The sequence below is a fragment of the Tauraco erythrolophus genome, chromosome 13, assembly GCF_009769465.1.
Source record: "Tauraco erythrolophus isolate bTauEry1 chromosome 13, bTauEry1.pri, whole genome shotgun sequence".
Lineage (NCBI taxonomy): Eukaryota > Metazoa > Chordata > Aves > Musophagiformes > Musophagidae > Tauraco > Tauraco erythrolophus.
Window position 1 is genome coordinate 2,609,618 of NC_141477.1, and position 17,298 is coordinate 2,626,915.

The window sequence follows — 17,298 nt, forward strand, 5'->3', positions numbered from 1 at the left end:
GGGCGGGGGGGGGGAAGGGATGCCTGACTGCATCCTTATCTTTATAGACTTAAAGAACCCTGAAACAGTATAGCATAAATATTCCATTTGTATTTTGTGTTCCCTCATGTAAGAAAGATCTCAGCCTGGGTAAATTAACACAGGCCCAGTGGAGTGAGGCAGACATGGTAACAACATCATCTTCTTACCCTGATGTGCTGCTGGAACTCAGAGTGGTGCAGGAAGAAAAGGCACAAATGAAAGATTACTGAAAAGAAAGGTGGTACCACTTTGTTCTGTCTTTTTTTCTGGAATCTGAGTTTCTCCCCCAAAAATAAAGTAGTGGGGCTGCGTATCTCAGACAATGGGTCAAACAGAAGGCACGAACCTCTTCAACCACATGATGCAGAACGCGTGCTGCATGAGGTGCAAAGAGTCACAAGAGGGTCCAAAATGTGCTATTTGGCACATCTCATTAAAATGTTTCACCTGCATCTTATGGAAGGGTAGTAAACTTCAGTATTAGCAATATTTAAAACATTTTCCCCTCGCCTTAGCAAAAGGGACAGATTAACCAAGCGTCCCCGTGCTTTGAATCAAAATACTTGCTATACTTGTCTGTATTAAAGTGCTGTAGTAGTAAAAATTGACCCTTTGATGCTGTCATTCTTTCACTGTAAAACGAGAAGCTGGTAGGAGGAAATATTCTGGCTCTGAATGTGGCCAGATAAAAGAGTTTTCTTCCAACGTTTTTTTCTTGGGTAAGGCTTTTTATATTGGGTTTGACATTCTGAATTACATGATTACACAGTATAAGACTCCAGCAACATTTTGTATTGTAAAGATGGAGATGCTCAGCATTTTGCCAGATGCCAAGCGATATTCTGATATTTCTATCTTCTCTTTAAACGGAGTGACAGTCAGCATATTCACAATGAAGCCAAGACAATCTGCTATCAAGTTACAGTTGTGATATTTTCCCTGATGAAGATCCCAGAGCTCGTTGGAATAAAGCTCCTTAAAACTCGGTGTCTGGAATAGCTCCAGCTCGAATTGCTCGCTGTGTAATATCGTTTTATATTTGTGCCAGTCTAATAAGTAGATCAGTGGGTAGAGGCTTTTGTAAGTAAGTCTATACGTACTGCACCATTTCCTGGCTCTGTGCTCCAGCGTGTTGCAGGCTGTGTGCAGTGGGGGAGGTGCCAGAGCTGATCAAGCAGTGTAATTTTATACATTACTGAATCAGTGCAGGGGAAACCTGGAGGGACAAAGCATCATCTTCTCTTTGGACTGCACTGTAAAATCCTCCAGCTCTCTTAGCCCAGCCATGCTCTGATACATTTTTTTCCTCTCCTTTTTCTGATTTTGGTGCGAATGATAAAGTGATCCGATGATGGCTCTCGTTATGGAACCTATTAGCAAGTGGACGCCCAAGCAAGTAGTGGATTGGATGAAAGGTATGATCATTTATTACCGTGTATTGTCTGCGCTTTGTATCCTTGCAATTTACGTATCTGCTCTTGTATCCTTCGTTTTGGGGAGAGTTGATGCAGTTTTAATAATCCATATGCTGCTTTCCACAGTAGTTTTTAGAGACACGACCGAGGAGAGGGGCTGTTTGAGCTGTGCAGCATGTTGTTGGGATTTCTGCCGCGAACGGAGTGGGGATGGAATGCATTTGTTGGTAAATGCAGGCAGAAAGTGCTTGTGGCTCACGGCTCCATTATGCCTCGCACAGCGTAACGTGACTGTGTTTGGCTGCTTTAAATTTGCCCTGATTAGGTCTGTTTGGCTCAGATCAGGTGATCCGATGCAGTGGCTGTGCAGCACTTGTGTGTAGTTTAGGGTACCACAAGGAGCATAAGGTGCCGGTGGCTGGACTGAGGAATTCTGCTCCCTCCGTGCCATGTCCTGCTTTGCTCAGGCTTCCCAGCTGCTCTTGCTCCTGCCACCGGCGTGTCTAAGGCGCCCGCGTCGCCGTCCCTCGCCGGTACCGTGGGCAGCGCGGCCGGTGCCGCGCGTGGGGTGCGCGAGGGGGGACGTGCAGGGCTGAGCACGGCTCCGCCGGGGAAACTCGTCCCGATAAGTTGTCAGGAATGACGATTTCCCCGCACGTTCGCAGTTTCACAACACAGCCGTAGGCTGTGACATGTTTTGCCTTACGATGCTCGGCTGTGCTGCAAACTGATAGGGCTGGATGGGAGGGTGAAGGATTGTTGGTGATGATAAGTGTTTCAAATTTCTCCAGAGTGAGGAAAAATGTATTTCCACAGTCGGATGCGTTACTGTTGTTATACGTTTCTTCTGATGAGCTGTCTGTCTTAGAGACAAACAATTTCTGCTACAAGGCATCTCTGTTATATAAGGAGAAGGGGTGCAAATTTCGTTTCTACATTACCCATGGAAATAATTTCTGTAATGTGATTACTGAACTTATTGGAGGGTTAAATTGGATGCCCACTGCAATATCCTTAAAGCTTTCAAAGTATTATCACTAATAATACTTTGAATATTAATATCACTAATAAAGGAGTGATTTTGATTTCATTTTGCTGAGATACATCTCCATACTTAGCTAAAATTGGACTGTTTGGGTGCTCATCAGATATATTTCAGTTATGAGCAAACTATTCTTTTACAAGCACACAGTATTATGAAGCTAATGGTATCTAAGGGAATTATGCAGTTTGCTTCTCAGGTGTTTGCGAACTCAGGTTAATTGGGAGATCTTAAGCAGGTCACTGGGATGGATCCTGAAACCATTAGATACAAGATTGATTCCCATACTCTGATGTCATTACTTGAAATCAATTCCTAATGTACGTGCAGAGGAGAGTTTTCTGACCCACACCTTTATTTTCAGTATTAAAAGATTTAAAAAGTGGACAGATCGTTGTGCTATTTTAACTCATGACTTGAATTATAATGTAAATTAAATGTCAAAGAGTGTATAATACTTGTTGCTAAATGTAAAAATACTTTCTGCTACTTTTTGATCCTTTTTGATGTAAACTAATTGCATCTTGGGTAACATTGATCCACGTAACGTGTCGTACATACCATGGGAAGCAAGAAGGTCATACAAACAAAAGGTTTTTAGATGTATGGAGTTGCCTGACAGTTAAATTTCTGTACAAAGACTGCATACTGCATCCATAGGGACGTCTGGAGTAGACAGTATTGTCAGTCGTGTGCCTCTGGGCTTAAGCATAAATAGGTGTAATGCAATGGGCGTGGAAGTATTCACAAGATAGATATTTTCCTTGCTAACCAGAGTGCCGCAGATCCACGAACAGTAAAGTTGCACATCTGCCCATTTTTACCATGCTAACATTACAAGCCCCTTTTTTATCCTGGTGTTCACCTTTATAAATGCATACTTCAATTGTAACCAAATGAAAGATCTAACACACGTAAATGGAGGCATACCAGAACTAGTTTAAAACTACTTGTAAATGCCTTACTTTACAAAAATTGCCAATTGTGACCACTGTTTGCCTGTAATTTACATATATTCTGTATGTCAGCTATAGCCATTCTGTGAAATAGCTATTAAGGCATTAGAGAGGTTGAAGGTCTGAACAGGTAGTATATTCAAGTGACAGGGCAGCTTTTACATATGTCCTCTATTCTGTAGGGTACACTGCTTTGATGGCATTAAAAGATATAGTAAAGACATGTAGAAAAATTACCACGCTACAAATGTGAAATATTATCTTTGCTATAGAAAGCAACATGTTAATAGACAACATAAAAAATATTACAAGTGTAACATACCTTTTATTTGGCTTAAAAATATGTAGTTAATTAGCTTTTTTTGGTAAAGGTTGTAAATCGTAACCTATTTCATAGGGAAATGATAGTAATATACCTTTTTAACTTGAATTTATCATAATTATTGAAGCTATTGAAACTTACTTTTAAAAACTGATAGCAACGTACATGTTTTGAAATTAACTAGCGGTGATTACCAGCAACATCAAATAATTGAAGAGAAGATGGAAGAAAGTCACAAAAAATTAGGTTAATAGCTTGAGACCCAGCTACTCAGAATGCATCCTGGTTACAGTGTGCTATTAGCAGATGCAGCTGCAGCCTAAACCCCAACCAAGAGGAAACACTCTTCTGTACATTTTCTTAAGGAAATGTTATTTTCCAAAACCCTAAAAATTAATAGGCTCTAAGGAACGTTGTTATGACAAGATGGCATCTTGTATTTTTCCACAGTTCCTTTCTTGGGAACGCTTTCAACTGGAATTCAACTTGGGAACTGCATCTGATGGTGTGGACAACCTGAAAAGGTCATGCAAGTCTTCAGAAATTGATTTTTGAGGCTTATAGAGGATCTAGAAGTTAAGGCTCTAGATACCTTTGTGTTAAAGAAATTTTCTTTATACAAACATTTTTTAAAGTTTAGCAAATACACAACAGGAGACACTGTGATTAAAAAGAAAGTTTTCAAAGGAGCAGAAAACATTAATTGTGAAGATAACTTTAACAACAGTTTTCAGTCACTATTAATTTTTTTTGCGGATTTTCCAAATTTTTCAATTTCCCTAAATGGTTTTCACTTCAGAAAGTGAGCCAGTATTTCTCCTGTATGTGCCCATGTCTTACATAACTGCGACGTTTTCCTGGGGGATATGTACCATGAACCCAAAAGGTAGTTTAAGAGAAAGAACTTTGCTTTGCTCACATTCCATTGTGGCACTGCTGGAAAACAAACGTTATCCATAAAGCTTGCAAGTACATTAAGAATCAGAATAGTTTTCAAACATGGTCTGTTTTCCCTCTGATCCAGTTTAACCTATTAACATGAGTAAATGACAAGCTAGGCTTCCCTCTTTCCATCTGTAATGCTTCTGCCTGGAGACTTGGGATGCTTTTTGGCCCAGGAGCCCCTGCACTTGCTGTGAAAGTCGGTGACACTTTGCAGTTGCAAACACATCGTCGGAGTGAGCCCTCCCAAAGCAAAGGCATTCTGTTTTCATGTGCATGCATGCACTGGGGGAGCTAATCCTGTGCGGAATGGGGGGGTTTGGAGGGACACAGGGGAGGGATGATGTCTTACTGCTGACTCATATTTGCACTAAGAATGGATAAAAGCATGATAGTTTGTGTTTTTGTTGCAAGCAGGATCTGAAAGGTATTCTCTGTACTTCTGCAAATACCAGCATTTGAGAATTTGTACTTGCTAAGTGAAGCAGTTTACAAGTAGGTCATTTAAAATGTGAACTCATCTGCAGAGATGTGACACCTGTGTCCAGACAAACGCCAACTCTTCCAAACAATCCGATGAAGTGAAATGAAAGGCAATGCAATGAAATCTAGCTGTGACTTTTGGAGAACGGGATGTTCTTAAACAGCTGAAAATGAAAATAGGAAACCAGTTATTCCTTAAGTACCTGTAAGTAACTCCACATGGAGTCAGTTAGTCAAAGTCTTGAGGACTGACAGCAAGGTTTGTCTGCCAAAACAGCCTGCAGTGGAGGCTTCTCATAATGAATGCTCGGTTTTAGACACACATTTCACAACTGCAACCCCTTTTTTTCCCCTTTAAATCTAGAATTTCTTCGCTCTCAACAGGAGATGCAGACATGAAAAAATAAAAATTAATTCAGTTGGTAAACTGATTAACTGTGCTGCACTGGTCCTGTGCAGAATAATTGTATGTTTAGCTGAAGGGTTTTCCTTAGCATGTAATTCCCTGATTTCGAGCTGGCTCATAAAAGAGAAAGGAAGGGAGGGAGAGGGGAGCTGGGAGCAGGGAAGCTGATGACGTGAGTGGACTTGTTAGCATTCACATCACGCAGGGCTCCGGCAAACCCCTTCTCAGTCTTCTTTTGCTTTTCATTAGATCACTACCTGTTCTGCAGCAATGTGTCATAACCAGGGAGTCTCCTCTATTTACAGAACATAATATATAAAACCTTATAGCATACTGGAAACACAGCTAAATATTATCATCTGCCAGAAAAGCAGCCTTATAGGTACGGAGCTGGATGGTACTTGGCTTCCTTGATCCCTCTTCATGACCTTAGAATCCCATAATTCAAGAACTCGACTTCACAAGATGTAATTTGAAACCTGAGTAGATAACCCAGGTCACATCTTATTTGGAAAAATGTAGGTTTTATAACATCTTTTCAGTTCTTTCTGAAGACAAATAGGTTTGGAAGAGAACTGAGAGCCACAAATAGAGGCGCTCTCAGAATTAGCGTTGAATTTTCAAGCAGTTCTAAAGTAAAGGTTTCATCATTTTCCTTCTGCTCTCACCAATTTCAAAACTGAAACAAACAATTTACTGTTGTGGCTCCCCCTTGGGTTACTGTGTTCCACTAGTACCACATTTCCAGCTGTGGCTGGGAAGTCACTGAATTGTCTGCGATTCCTCTCCGACTCCTCTTACAAGTTTCAGACTGTAATACTTTTTAGTAATAAATTTTTGCAACAACTATTCTGTTGAATATTGTAAACTATTTGCTTTAAAAGGGTCAGCAGAGCACATCGGACTTGACTTTGCAGTAGAAGTGGTTAAGATCAGATTCCAAGAAACAGGTTCCCAGTATTAGGGAGAGCTAAGTGCTGGAACAAGCTGCCTGGGCAGGTTTGGCCGTTTGCTTTCCAGGGGATTTTGAACACAACTAAGAGCTCAGACAAACATCCCTCTGGAACAGTTTATGTACCCAGCCTGTCTGCAGCAGAATGGCCTAACATCTTCTCAAGGCTTCTGCCAACTCAGACAAGATCTTGGGATGGTTTCTTGCATGTGTATGACCCTCGTCTTTAAAATGTGTGAAACGACCCCAAAGCCATCATATAGCTCTAGCTTCCTTCTGGATATTTCACGCTTTATATTTTCCAGAATACCTGTGTGAGAAGATTATCCTAGCTGCAGACATAGGTAGGTGCCTGTGATGAATCTGCATTTCAAATATTCTGAGAATTAATGCAAATGGGAAGATTGGATTAGGGAGGCAACTACAATTTATTGAGGAGAGAATATGAAAAGATCATGCACAAACTGTAATCTAGAAGTTCAAGATCTCAGCTCACTATCTCTGGGAAAGGAAGTCTAGCACAGGTGAGTTGCTTTTTCATGATGAGTAAGTATGATATGAGGATACATTCGATTTTGCTTTATTCTCTTTCCTTTAATTTTTTACTTTCTCTTTAATTTTTAATTTATCTTTTATTGTCTTGATTTTCTTTAAATTATTTTAAAATTCTCATTGTCTTCTAAAATACATGCATATCACTAAGAATTAGTGGTTATAAAAGTTACTGGCCAAAAGGCCTGGCAAGCATGTCATGTTTTTGTTATCACCTACTGTACACATGGAAAAATGAAAGCAGACACAGTCAATATTGACTATAAATAAATAATAAAGGTATAATATTTAGACATAGCAGGAAAAATATTTAACTCTAGTGAAAGCCTAACAAAACCAAGTCAGAGACAAAGTATTCAAGATCAAGTCAATACTCTGTTCCAAATGTCTAAAGTTCAAAGATCTTAATGTTGTATTTTATAAGAAGCTGACAGCACAGCCACCCAAGAGCAGAAGACACGATGTTCATCAGAAGCAAATATACATCCATTCCACTTTTGCTAACGCTTTACAAAAGCCCCATTCCGTTCAGCCTAAGAGGTTAAGATACACAGAGCTCAGAAGACTGGCAGGATAAGACTTCCCTCTGAGAGTGGTGAGGCACTGGGACAGGTTGCCCAGAGAAGCTGTGGCTGCCCCATCCCTGGAAGTGTTCCAGGCCAGGTTGGATGAGGCTTTGGGCAACCTGGTGTGGTGGAGGGTGTCCCTGTCCACGGCAGGGGGCTTGGAACTGGATGATCTTTGAGGTCCCTTCCAACCCAAACCATTCTGTGATTCTATGATTCTATAACTGAGACCCAGTACCTTCAAGGCTTTAACTGTCATTACTTTTAATTCACCTGTGTGCCACTGGCAGCCTGGACAGACAACAAAACACTCTGCTGAGTCCATTACTCCATTTCTGACCTTCCCAGTAACCCCGCAGCCATATTTAGTGGCATGGCAAGCTGATCTACAAGCTGAGTAGGGCATTCTACACAGACATCCGTATCTCCGGTCCAGCTGTAGTATGCTATGGAAATTATTTGGCCAAGATATTTCTGCATCCTTATCACTATTACCTCATTTTTACTAGGGTTTTTTTGAGGACTGATTAGAAACTGGTCTATATATCTTCCAAGAACCAACTGGATTAGCACTATATCCGTGAAAGATTTCAGTAACATTTAGCAATTTAATGGTCTATATTCATTATCTGTATTCATTATCTGGAGGCTTAGGGATCTGTTCTAAAATTTCCCTATCTATAAAACAGATACATTCAGACCTTTTAAATAAATGTAATTCTGCTTGCAGAGAAAAGTCTGAGCTGAATGAATGTCTCTCAAGTCACATTTATCAAGCGATACTAATCTTCCAGGTCATTATGAAATAAATTTATTTTATTGTCTTGAACCTTGATATAGACACAATTGTCATGCGTTGCTGGGTCTTGTAACCTTACCATATGTTCTTAAGACACATTATGCAAAATCCTCAACTACCTTCAAATTCTGCCCACTACAAGGATAACACAGTGGCAGGTCAAATTCAGAGGAGATCAACTTTCTCCCGATCTCCATTACTTCACAATGTAGTACATTAGGAAGCAAAAATCAGAATAAATTGGATCCTGTGGATGACACTTTCAGATCACATTAAATGAGGCACTGTATGTCAAGAAAATGCAAAAATACTGGATCCTGCTGAGCAATAATATACTTTCATGGTTTCTTCCCAGACATAATCCTGACAATGCTTTCTTGTCCTCCTAATTCCTGATTCTAATTTTTTTCTTGCTTTGACAGGAATGACACCAGCCTAGGTACCATAACATTGAGAACTCTATGTGTAACACCTCAGTTACAAGTTTATAAAATGTATATTTCTTAGAAAAATAGCAGAACATCTCAGTGTTACAGTATTTCTGGCTACCTAAGTTGGAAAGCAGTTCTGGAAACACCACACTTTGCAGAAAAATACTTTATGAATAGCATTTTAGTGCATGCTAGAAAAATAGTGCCTAGAAGGTGGAGTGTCAGGCAAAGTTCTGTTCCAGTTCCTACATCTCAAAACCGGTGGCAAGGAGCTGCATGCCTTCTGGGTCTGTCCTCAAGGTAGTCTCCTAAATGCACACTACGGGTCAGATGGACACTTCATGTGCTTGAGTAAATAAATATTCCTACATAATGAAATTTCCATACATCTCTTTCTGATGGATTTAGCATCCTCCATTTGTATTTGTAATGAAGGATAAAATGCACGAGGCACAATAAATATTAAAACACTGGCATATGCCAGGAAAGCAAAAAGGAAGTTACAGTTTGTCCTGAGGTGCTTTGCAAAATTGTTTTAGCACCTACAAAGGTTTAAAAGCTAAAAAGAGAAGAACTTATCCTTTTAACACCATTCTTTCTGAAAAGAGATGTCCTGTCATGCTGACAGAGATGGAGGTTGTAGTTCTGCTGATGAAAATAGTGACACTGTTGACATTAAATGAAGCACTGTACTTAATAAACTGCAATAGTATGCAATATTGCTGAGCAATACTATACATTGATCCTCTCCCTGCAGAATAATTTTGTAGATATCTTCTAAATGCTACTTTTGTAGGTCATTTTTTTTTACTAGACACGAACCTTTCCCCTGTTCCCTGTCACCATTGTAGTGATGGCAGGCATGGGGAAGATGGAGCTTAGTGAGTTGTCATTATAAGATGCAGAGAGAGGAAAAAAATTATAAGGTTGTATTTGTGAAAAGCTCTAGTGACAAATCAAAATGAATTTATTTCTGATCAACTAATCCTCAGACGGCTCCCAACAAATATCTTTACTGACCTGCTACAGAGATGAACTCAGAAGGATTCAAGGCCAATGCAATGTTTGTTTTTTTCTACTCAAATTCTCCACCTACTGTTTTCCACTAAAAATGACTGTGGTGCATTTTAGTTATAACATAGGCGATATGTTTGAAATAAAATTGTAACAGTAATTTTACCAAAATACATTCAGCTTTCTTCCCTACAAACGTGTCTGCCTTTTTCATTCTAAACATAATAGAAAGCCAAGAAAAAATCTACAGATTTCAATAGTTCTTAAGGCAGAAATTGTCTTCTATAACTGTACTGAAACTACAACTATAGAAAGGAATAATTTGACACATCTACTTTTTAGTTTACATGGAAAACTAACTCTGTTTGAGTTAAAACAGACAGTAGTGTCATCAGCCTGACAGCTTAGACATAGCAATTATCACTTGAATGAAGAGCATGTTATAGCTCGCTCTCTCCACCAGCTTCCCCTGTTCTCTTTTCATCTCTCTCCTCTTGTTTATTCATATTCTTCTCTAGCAGGATGTTTCTTGCCTTCTTCATAATCAGGTGGAGAGTAAGCATCAGATTGTGAAGTAATTCGTTCATTTAACATTAAAAAATTCGAGCTCTGCCCTTAGAGAGGGTTGCAGCAATTTGGAAGTGAACTGCGTGCGAAGTCCAGGAGAAGGTAGCAAAGGGAGATCAAGTGGGAGAAAAGAGTGGAAGAAACAACATGGGGATGATAAAATCCTCTTGTGTCTCCCCACTGCTCTCTGATTGGTGTCTAGTCCTGCGTGGGAGTTTTTACTGTCCTGTAGTACAGAGTTTTGTAGTACAAAACGGCTGCTGTGCCATTTTGACTGTCCTGAAAGGCAAATATTCCTATTTTTTCAAAATAACAAAGACATGTCCATACTAAGCATTACAGATAACAGAGACCAAGTGACGTACATAACAAGTTCTGATCTCAAGTTTGGCAAACTAGGAGTGCTTCTGTATGTTGCAAATGTGTGCAACTCTATCAAAATATTATTTTATCAATGAAGGGTTACCATTTCGACAGCTTCAGATTAATTAGGGCAAGTTGAAATCCACCTTCCTGAAGAGCCCTAGCACAACTCCTGGTAGCTTTAAGGTGCAGTTGGAAGAGGCCATTTATTGATGTTTCATTGACTCTACGTTAAAATGTACTGTGAATATCAAGGATGCTCCTAACTTCTCTTTCAGACTATGAAATGTTGCTTCCCTGGAAGAAGTGGTTCAACAATGGTATCTGTTTATGAAATTCTTTACAATGAATATGAACATATCTTATTCTAGATAGAAATGTGCCACAGTGGACACTTTCCTCTAACCAGGAAAGACACATGTAGGCATCTGTTATTGATCACTCAGCATGAATAATGAGCTCATAATGAAAATGTCCTAAATCATGGAACACTAAGGAGAGATTTTGATTGCCCATTGTCAAGAGATTTTAATTGTCCATTGCCAAGCCACACTAAGAATTTTCCTTAGTTATACAGAAGACAACTTCATGGTTTACAGAGGAAAAAGACATTCGAAGCAGAGAAAAAACGCTTTGAAACTTACATTTGAGTCATGTAGTTGGAAGGAACAGGTAGAGTAATGTAAGAGAAGTTCGGAACAAATAGAGAAGTTTAGAATATTCACTACTTGAATGTCATATAAAAACAAATGGACTCAGTGCAGTAGCTCAGAGATGCTGTTTTTCGAGAAATAAATTTTGGTGAATGAAGAGAACTAGTGAATAATCCATCAAAAATGCAACAAAGAATTATTTAACTAACAAAACAGAGAAAATATACAGATAAGTAGAGAGAGGAAATTTTCACAAAGGAAATAAAAAAGTAGATAAAGGATACGTTTAAATAATTATAATTTTCTTAGAAAAATGGAGAGAAGCACCTCTTGAGACTTTAAAAACTGAACTTGAATACACTAGGAAATGTGGTAAGGAAACCATGACACACTGAAAGAAGGATGCACTGGGGCATCTTATTAGCTATTTCTTGTTTCTCTGATAATTTTCAGGACAAACTATCAGTAGTTTTAGTGGTAGCATCAGAAATCATTATTTGCGTATGAGCAATGAGGAAATACTCTAACTAGAAACAAAATTGCTCAAATGATCATTTAATGAAAGCGTTTTAATTCAATCTCTGAATCATTCCAAAAGCCATCAGTATCACTTATCATGTGAAGAAAAGCTTTCCTATTACCTATTTATTGTGGGCTGCTCTTTGCATGTTCTCTCTGCTGTTAAGTTCTGTAAATTTTACATCTCGGAAGGTATTTCTATAGTTATTTCATTAATAATGTCTCCTTTATGAGGTCCTCCAGTGTCAAAATAGCATGCTTTATTCTTAAAACGTTTTGTATATTTCCATTTTCTTTTGTAGTGTCAGACTGGCCTGCTGATTGCAAGGCACAATAGTGAAAAAGCAGAAACAACTTGCAGCTACGGTTAACCCTAGCAGGCATTCATGCAAGCTTGAGTTGACATTATCCATGCAAGCCACACCTTGGACTACTGTCCTCAAGCTGTTAAGAAAGTTTCATGAAGATGATTAAAAGAAAAATATTGGCCAACTTCTTACTCTAAAAAAGTATGTTTTGAAACAGGAAGTGTGATTCTTTGGAGAGTTTAAAATAAACAAGGTTTCTAAATTACATCCAGGATGTACAGAGGAGTTTGAAGGTAAGCTTGTTGCACTTTAGTTTGGTCTGTAGGCAAGATTATTCAGCAAACTTGATTTACATGTCCAGAAGACCAATTGTGCTCTGAGATAAATTCACATGGTGTCTCAAAATTATTGAAAATTGTGTATTTGAAGAAAGCGTGTGGTCTTCCTTAAGGTCCATCCCACGATCTCTTATCTGTAATAATCTTAGGAAAGGGGCATTATCTGAGATTTTTACTGAAAATTTAGAAATTCAATAGTATTTGTAGACTTTGGATGCACTATCATCTGTGTTGCTTTCAATCTGAATAACTGTCAATATCACTTGTACAGTAAAACGGGACAAAAAAAATATGTTTTGTTATTGAGTTTTCTGCTATAGATATTCTAAAGCTACCTGAAGTTGAGCTCATATTAGGGAATTTTGCATGCAGGGAAATCTGATCCACAAGTCAGTCTAGTAATTGAGAGACAACTATGCAAAAATAAATCTGTTATTACAGTGTAGCATTCTTTGCACAGAAACGTCAGTATATCTTGCAGACTGGCCGTTCTGGGTAAGGTAATAAAACTGATCAAGCAGTATAATTAGGAAATATTCTCGAGGGACACTTTAGATTGCAGTACAGTTGTGCACTGATATATTCTCTTTTTTTTTGTTTGTTTAAAATTTACAGTGATCTATCAGGAGTTCTCTTGATAGAACCAACTAGTGGCTATCAAAGAAGCAGTGTTTATTAAAGCCATGCTTATATCCAATGTTCATTATCTTCCATTTTGCCTCTGTGCAATTTCTGTCTCCAGCTCCTGTGTTTTTACTCATTGGTTTGACTCTGAAGATCAATAAATGCTTACAGACAAGGACAATACTAACAGGAGCTGAAAAAACCCTACCTAGAAATCCATTGAAAGAAGATGTCGTAGTCTAGTGCAGTTATGGCCAAGGGCAGGTATGACTTCTGATAAAAAATACATAGGCAATTACACAACTGCCATTGAAAAGTACTGCTTATATACAGATGCACTGGCACTGGTTTGCAGATACAACAGATTGGAAAGGTGTACACTAATATATAGGCAAATACGATGTTTACGATTCAGAAAATGATGATTTTTCCAAATCCGTATTAAACCAAGCCATCATGGCGGCATTTCAGTTTTTATGTTCATGAAAGTACATGTTAATATGGTCTAAACTTAGTTTCCGATAGACTGAGGGGATAGAAAGCAGTCAAAATGCTTCGAAAACCAGTGTGAAAACTTGTGCCCTCGCTCACTCCGACGGAAAGCTGTAGGTAGGTTGCGTGGTTCACATTTCAGTCCACAGCTGGCATTTCAGTTAAGGATAACCTTGTCCTTGTGCAGCTTACACAATAGAGTTTGAAACTCCTGGGATGAGAGGCACTATGTAAATTCAGGATCATTATTAGCATCGTGCTGCTTGTGGGGTTTGTTTCTTTTTCAGATCAAGTAACCTGGGTACTATGAAAGAGTAACGTCAACCTCATATGCATTGTGGGCTATTAAACATTTTTATTTATTTGAACATTTTTCAGGCTCTGGTGTCTCCCATATAGCAGCATTTCAACAAAAAGCTCTTCTGTTGCATGATTTGGGGCATTTTTGGATCACTAAAGAGAGGCCCACAGTGACAGGCAGAGCTGGTAAGGAGTGAAGAGATATGAGAAGTTCAAACCAAGTATGCTGCAGATAAAGGTTCTGAGCTTTACTGGCAATAAGTATTTCAAGAGCAACAATTCTTAATAGTGACAGGGAGATATGTTAGCATCTGTAGCACATAAAAGTTATAAAATTTCATTTTGGGTGCTTGCACTTTAGAATCACAGTCATTGTTCCACAGCGTGGGTAAACTGATTCAGGACAGAGGATCTGGCTAGCAATGGCTTCGTTGGCGAAATCACATCTTCAAGATGAAAGTGTTTTTCTGCACATACATAGCCTATTAATCAAGGGAAAATGTGAAGCCTCTTATTCATCAAATTTGCTGTGTTTGGATTTGAAGTGGTGCGAATTCAAACAATGATCTTGACTATTATTATTAAGTAACATGAAATGATTCGTCTAAAGGAATAAATACGATCGGGCCTGTGAAGGTTCAGACATCTGGTACAGGCATATGGGTTAGGAATCATTAGCTAGTTGTTACAAAAATACAGCAAAAATGTCTTTTTGATGATGGTCGAGGCCTTCCAGAGGACTGCTCCGTGTGCTTTTCTCTTGGGAGAAAGCTCCTTACCCTCCCTGTTATGCCTCGCAATTCTCCAAAAGCGTGTGCAATGCTTGTCAAGTTACTGAGTTTCCTTATTTTGAAACATGCTCAAAGTAGAAAATAACTCACGTATCTATTGTCAAAACTAACGTTCAGAAAATGTTTTATATTGCACCAATTTTTGTGTGGCGAATTGTCTTTTCTTCTAAATGTGCGTGTTGTGGGTTCGTATTGCGCTGCCGTGTCAAGACTTGGTACAAATTTATTTGGCAGGAATGTGCTGATATCAGACCTGGTGCCAACGCTCGGGTGGATACTGAGAAGGTGGAAGTGGGTACGTGATGTAATGTACAGTCGCTGTGTTTTGTGTGGTCCAGCAGGAAGTCTCGAGAACAGGGGAAAAGACAAACGAGGTGATAATTCTGGCGTGGTCCCTGAGTCTTCCCTGCTAACTTGAGAGGGTCACTCCTGTGGCTGTAGTTTCCACTCCTTGTGCACTTAGAGAGCAACCTGTTTTCCTGAAAGGACTACCTCTTATTACGAGTGTGTGAGTGTAACGAATCTTGATTCAGTAATATTTATATCTCATCATTTTTCACCTGATGATGCTGTGTTGTGTTACCCCCAAGCCATGATGGAGAACCTTTCTCTTGTCTAAGGCCAAACAACTCTTAACAGATACCAGTATCAGGACAGTCACATACTAATTCATGCCCAATTATTAACCAGGAATCATACATGGAAAAAAAATTGTGTAGTTCAGTCATCATACGCTAAGTACTTTGTGAACCAGAGCCTATGGGAAAAGATAATATTAATTCTCGGTTCGCTTCTTTGTGTATTTTGATTTCATCTTTGATTCTGTTAAGCTGAAACATCTTCACAATTTATTCAACAAATATGACTTGCTGCAATCTTCTTTATGCTAGTAATTTAAGAAAAAAAGCCTTGGGCTGCATAGCATTATTAGCATTGAGAATGCCTGCTGTTTCTCAGGTAGCTGTCAGTTCAGCATAAGGAAATAGCTAATTATTTTATGCAGGTCAGTCAGGAAGAAATCTGAAATTCTACATAGCAGTTAGAAATCAATGTCCATTCACTTGAGCTGAAATTTGCCACTGCAGAAACATGTGGTCGAAAAAGAATCTGTTGGTAAAAATACATGCTGCCAATATTTAACAATGTAATCTTATCAGACTCGAAATGAAAGTAATGCATGCAAATTAGCTCCTTGATTTGCATTAGGATGAGGCTGCGAAGAATGGTGAGGAAAACAAGATGTGAATAAGAGAAAATAAGTCAAAAGTATGTGGGTAGATATCCTCTTTCTTGATATAACAAAGTTTTTCTACAAGAAAAGTGGATAAGAATTACCAAAAACTTCTCAGACACTGGGCAAGAAATCCTAGGTAATCATACTGGGATATATTCTGGATTTTTATAAAAGATTTATTAATTTTAAAAGGCTTAAATTACACTTGGGGGTGTCAAATCCCTGGGCATTTAAATACTACAGTCTATTTACTTATGTTAAAGAGACACTGTTAGATTAAAAACTCAGAAAAATCTATAAAAACATTAATTTCCTGTATCATGTGGTGCCAAAACAAATTTTAAAGTGAAATATTTTATTATCCAGTCTATTTTTTCCAGTGCTACATGCTTAGCTTTGATATTTCGTATATTTTGAAGGATGCGACGAGTTAGACAATTTTCCTTTGCAGCAGTTGCAGTGGACTTTGTAGCAATGACAGCACATATTCAAGAAAAAAACACTTATATGTATATGGTGCCTCATTCTCCTATCACATAATTTTTCATATTGGATAATTAAAACTACTTTATTCACCCACAGTTGACATCAACAGCACGGGCACTGAATGGTCCAATCAATGGGACTACTTCTAAAATATGGTACTATTTAGTATATTATTGTGTTTATGAAAAAAAAACTTAACAATCGATAGTTTGGTGCAACTTAAGTGCCCCAATGGTAAAGACACTTTTTTATCTTTTTGAAAAAGAGCTAAGGTAAAATTTGTAGACTTGCTGAGCCAAAAACCATGTTGGCTCTGTGAACCTTAAAAGCTCTTGTGGTGATCGTTTGTCTGTTCCTGTGTATCTCCAGACACCTATAGGCTTAGCTTGGCTGTAATCCCACAACTGATTTGAGCAGAAATTCCTTGACTCGTGAAAACTCTGATTTAAAAGTGGTTTTACACTTTTGCTATTTTTTTTTTTTTCAGCTGCATATTAGTTCACATTTTTACTGCTTCAAGAGAAGTCAGATCCTCAGAGCTAAACTTACATGTTAAGCTATGCATTAGACATACATTTTTGTTATGTAAATATATACTACCTGAACATTTCTTTTAGAAGGAATAACCTTGGTTTTTTCTTTTGAGTGTATAAATGCAGTTTTCCAAAAGTATCTATGTTCTAAATACGTGTTACATTGTCCAAAAGAGATGCAGATACAGC

At 38.5% G+C, this 17,298-nt stretch overlaps 1 protein-coding gene across 3 annotated transcripts in view; it reads left to right on the top strand.

The window, feature by feature from the left end:
* The first annotated feature begins 1,369 nt into the window (after positions 1–1,369).
* Positions 1,370–17,298, top strand: part of LOC147527904 (connector enhancer of kinase suppressor of ras 2-like) — a 198,623-nt gene continuing 182,694 nt past the window's right edge. For 2 of the 3 annotated variants that reach the window (XM_086619487.1, XM_086619488.1), the window contains exon 1: positions 1,373–1,436. In XM_086619487.1, coding sequence (XP_086475613.1) covers positions 1,373–1,436 — 64 coding nt within the window. Of the gene's footprint in view, positions 1,437–17,298 lie in introns of all 3 variants that reach the window. The other variant, XM_086619486.1, reaches the window with a different exon arrangement.